At 32.1% G+C, this 5,242-nt stretch overlaps 1 protein-coding gene across 1 annotated transcript in view; it reads left to right on the forward strand.

The window, feature by feature from the left end:
- Positions 1 to 4,220: 4,220 nt before the first annotated feature.
- The window catches only part of LOC104808590 (CBL-interacting serine/threonine-protein kinase 7-like), a 3,953-nt gene continuing 2,931 nt past the window's right edge, over positions 4,221 to 5,242 (forward strand). Inside the window, exon 1 of the mRNA XM_010534295.1 lies at positions 4,221 to 4,970. Within this exon, the coding sequence (XP_010532597.1) occupies positions 4,294 to 4,970 (677 nt within the window). The 5' untranslated portion in view covers positions 4,221 to 4,293. The remainder of the gene's footprint in view (positions 4,971 to 5,242) is intronic.

Genomic DNA, 5,242 nt, shown 5'->3' on the forward strand with positions numbered 1-5,242 from the left:
GGGTTTGTTTTTCAAGTTGGGGGGGGGGGAGTGAGGATCGAGAGACGTCACATGACATACTAATAGGCCCATCTGTAAACTAAGTGGGCCGTAATGAAGAACATAAGCCCAATAAGTGAGTTTGTGCGGATTTGGTGTTTATGTTAATATAAGACCCAACAAATTCTTAATTATCTGATTTGAAACATTACCACGGCAAATTTATTTAACTTAATTATGTCACTTAGCTAGGGACCATTGCTCAACTTTGATTAATTAATGAACCAAAAAAATATTTTTTTTCTTCTATAAGCTTGGTCGGTGTATATATATATCTATATATACATATATATAAAGCATTATTATGAAGATGATTATGTCAAGATTTGAAGATCATTTTAGAAGTGATGCATCATCCTTCATGATAGCAAAATCTAATACACCTAAGTGATTCGACGGCTTATGTTGCATCTAATTGCGTCTTTTCATTGGTCCAAGTGGGCAACTCATTTTTAGTTTTGACTTTTTTATTCTATTATATGGAGCTCAAGTTAAATATACTAATATTGTTACAAAAATATTATTTTATTTTTGCTAGATTCGGATTGAATATGTAGACAAGTCGGGTGTATCAATCGATTGGAAAAGAACTACGTAAACAATGAGACGCATGTATTTTGCTCTCATAAAACACAAATCGCAAGAAAAAAAATCATAAAGGTCCAAAAAAATGGGAATATATATATATATATATATATGCATGACTTGTATTTTTTATAACAGGTAATTTTTTTAACTAGGTGTAATTTTTATTTTCTTTCTTTTTAAGTTCTGTTGAGAATATATAGGTTAATATCTCACTAAAAATAATCAAAATTTATTGAAATATATAAATTTACAATTAAAAAAAATGAATGAAATTTATCCGTATGAAAATATCTATACATGGAATACATTTTACCAAAAAAAAAAGAGAACAAAGAAAAAAAAATGATGCATGAATTTGTGTGTGTGGTTTAATATTATCCTATGGCACCAATAATATCCCATTCACTGAATTTCTTATTGATGTTGTGGTCATATATTGTCCCCTTCGAATCATATTTTAAAAATATGTAGGTGTTTATATATATATATATATATATATATATATGGCCGTCTCAACTTTTTTTGAGCCTCGTATATTATACAAAATTATATCGATAAAAAATATAAATTTATATAATAAAAATAATATTATTAAAAATATTGAATAAAAATATATAAATTAATATAATAAAAAATTATTAATAAAATTAATAATAATTTTAAAAATCATTAAGTTTTATAACAAAAATTATTTAAATATAATCAATAAATTTTGCAATGTTTTTTTATTAATGATAAGAATAATATTTTTTTAAAATCCATAAATTAAGGTTTTTAACATAAATATAATTCATTTTTAATTTTAAATAATTTCTTTAATTATTATTGATATATTTCAATAATTATAAAATCAATTTAATGTTAAATTTGAACTAATAAAAAATTTATATTATAAGTAATTTACATAATATCATATTTATTTGTACAATAATATAATGTATATTAATTATAACCGGAACCGAACCGAACCGAACCGAAATTTATATAAAAACCGAATGGTTATAGTTTTTCTATAACCGAAATAATCGAACCCATATATAACCGAACCGAATACGAACTGAAATCCGAAATGACCACCTCTAAAGCTGAGGGAGATATCGGTAGTGCAGATTTATAAGCCGAGGGAGGACACAAATTGCCGTTAGGAACAACGTTTTTTCGGTCTCCTCCCCTCACTTTGTACCATCAGGTTAAAGCTGATATGCAAAGGGTGACAGTACCGAGAAACTGTGTTATGTACTCGATCTTTCAGTGTGGAAAAAAAAATGTAATCATTGCCTCTTCTTTATTCTTATTTTTCCTTCTTCTTTTATTTAAAAAACACTTTTTTTTCATATATTAAAGATCCTGGTGGGGTCCAGTGTGGGGCCGCTGACAATGACATGGAGGAAGCAGAGCCGTCCAACTCAGTCCTCCAATCACCATTCTACAACCGCCAAATGTCATGACGGTTATTTGAGAGAGAGGACTTAACCGCTGTCCAATGATCAGCGTTGGCGCTCTCTCGATATAGTGAAATGACATAAATACCCTTTCTTCGTAATGAATTTAAATAGTAATTTAGATGGAGTTAATGGAGAATCTACCAAAGAAATTCGTGTGTTAAGAACCGTTGATTTATAGTTACAAAAAAAAAAAATCCAACAGGCCAATTAAAGCCATGATAAGTGATGAACAATCATATATATATATATATATATATATATATATATATAATATTATATATATGATTTGATTTTGATCGTCATCTCTTAGAAATGTATATTATTATAATATAGTAATATAGCCTCCAAGATATTTTTATAAAATTTTATCTTAGTCTATAAAGCAAATAATTACCTTGATGTGTGAAAAAATAACAGGGAAAAAAGGCGAATGGACAATTCAATATTGCATATGCTAATTTTCTAAGTTATACTCTAGTTGGTAAATATAATTGATTGATTTTCCTCTTATTATTAATCTTCACGACTAAAATAGGAAAATAAAAAATAATAATGTGTCCTTTAAAAAAAGGGGAACGAAGACAATTTTGATTAGAACTTATTATTCAATATACAGGTTATCAACCACCTTGTCTTGAAATCGGGAATCTTGTACCAAAATTTTATTAAAATTATATATATGAGTGATATATGTTACTTAATATAATACAATATTATGAACAAATTCTTCACATGCAGAAATAAATTATAAATGATCGATTTTCTAGTTTTAAATATGTTACTAAATATAATATAAACAAAATTATAATATGACACATGACAAACCATGTTATGTCTTCATTCATAAATTACTCCTTTGCTAAGGTTCCAGCTTTAGAAAGTAATTTAATGTAACCCAATACATATAAATTAATGATTGATACATTATTATTATTATCTGTTTTTAAGGTATGACGAAATTTAAATAATTCATTATATTCTCATTGTTTTTATTACACAGAAATGTAATTTTTATGCTGATTAGTTAGCAAACAAAACTTGTAAACTAGGAATAAATGACTTCATTTTTGTTGGTTTAATATATTTTGATTCCGTTGATTGTGTTATAATGTTATATTTTTTATAAAGATTTTTTTTTGGAAAAAACGATAAATTTTAACACATTTTTATAAATTAAATATAAAAAATGAAACCAAAAGAATGGCAGCTTCGGAACGAGAGATATTCTCTCTCTCCACTCTCTGTTTCGCCTATAAACGCAAAATCAGTCACTAAAATTCACGTCTCTTGTCCGCGAACTCGGGCAACTCACCGGCACCATCTGTTTGAAGTAGGAAAATGAATTTGTGATCGGAGAAAAATCTAGATTTTGGAGGAACACAATATTATGTTAAATATTGTGAATCATATTTATTTCCGTTATATCTATATTTCCTTTTATTTCATTTGTTAATTTTCTTATAAATATATGAGTTATTTTCATTGTAATGGAACAATAAGAAGAAGAGATGTAGCAATAAAGTAATTCCGTTTATTTTCATTTGTCTTATTCTGTTTCCGCATTTTATTTTTCTACATGGTATCAGGGCGGTTCGATCTGCTCTATATCTTTTTTTTTTCTCAATCTCTTTTTTTTTTTAGTTTTGGATGTTCATATATCTAAATCGTTCAAATAGAAGTAAAAATCCCAAAATCAAACGAGGTGCTGTGACAAAAAGAAGTCAAACCTAAAAACTCTAAGATCAAGCGAGGTGCTATGACAAAAAGAGTTAAAAGTAGAACTTCAAAGTCAAGCGAAGTGATTTGAACATGGGTAATATTCTCTAAAAGAACTAAATTTGGTGTTTATGAATTTTTCAAAAGACAATGAAAATGTCTATGGATTTTTATCGCATTATCTTTTCAAGATTGATTTTTGCATTCTTTCCAAATCAATCTTGAGGGGAATGTTGAAGTAGGAAAATGAATTTGTGATTGGAGAAAAATCTAGATTTTGAAGGAACACAATATTATGTTAAATATTGTGAATCATATTTATTTCCGTTATATCTATATTTTCTTTTATTTCATTTGTTAATTTTTCTATAAATATGTGAGTTATTTTCATTGTAATGGAACAACAAGAAGAAGAGATGTAGCAATAAAGTAATTCCGTTTATTTTCATTTGTCTTATTCTGTTTCCGCATTTTATTTTTCTACACAACCTCCGCCGTTTGAGTCATGGAATCTCCGACTCAACGGAAAATTCAGGGACCACCGCAGGCACCGCCTACTCCACCGCCGACGTCACCGCCATCTCAACCGGCAAAAGCTCCAGGGACCGTTCTCCTTGGGAAATACCAACTCGGTCGCCGGCTCGGCAGCGGAAGCTTCGCGAAGGTCCATGTGGCTCGTTCGATCGGAGACGACGAGCTATTCGCCGTCAAGATCATCGACAAGAAGAAGACCGTCAATGCCTCCATGGAACCTCGGATAATCCGGGAGATCGATGCGATGCGTCGGCTCCATCACCATCCCAACATCCTCAAGATCCACGAAGTCATGGCGACCAAATACAAGATCTACCTCGTAATGGAGCTTGCCGCCGGAGGCGATCTCTTCTCCAAGGTCCTCCACCGTGGCCGCTTGCCGGAGACGGCGGCGCGTCGCTACTTCCAGCAGCTCGCCTCCGCGCTCCGATTCTGCCACCAGAACGGCGTCGCCCACAGAGACGTGAAGCCGCAGAATCTGCTCCTCGACAGAGAAGGAAACCTCAAAGTCTCCGACTTTGGGCTCTCCGCCTTGCCGGAGCACCTGAGGCACGACGGCTTGCTCCACACGGCGTGCGGCACGCCGGCTTACACCGCGCCGGAGATCGTGGCGAGGCGGGGCTATGTGACACCCGAATCCCGCATCCCGTGAACAGGATATGCCACATGGACGAAACCGATAAATATAATACAACCGAAAATACGGGAATTAAAAATCATTTTTACATAAAAGTACGCAGCGGAAATAACACACATCACACGTCTTTTAAAACAACACATGTCCAAAAACGTAATTTAAACACAACCGTTTTCACATGGAACCATGCTCCACAGTCCAAAACACACAAAAGATAAAATGTCCGTACATGATGTCACCGTTCCCAAGTTGTCGTCGTCGCAAGTGCGCTACTCGTACTCCT

The sequence above is a fragment of the Tarenaya hassleriana genome, unplaced genomic scaffold (genome assembly GCF_000463585.1).
Source record: "Tarenaya hassleriana unplaced genomic scaffold, ASM46358v1 Cleome15, whole genome shotgun sequence".
Lineage (NCBI taxonomy): Eukaryota > Viridiplantae > Streptophyta > Magnoliopsida > Brassicales > Cleomaceae > Tarenaya > Tarenaya hassleriana.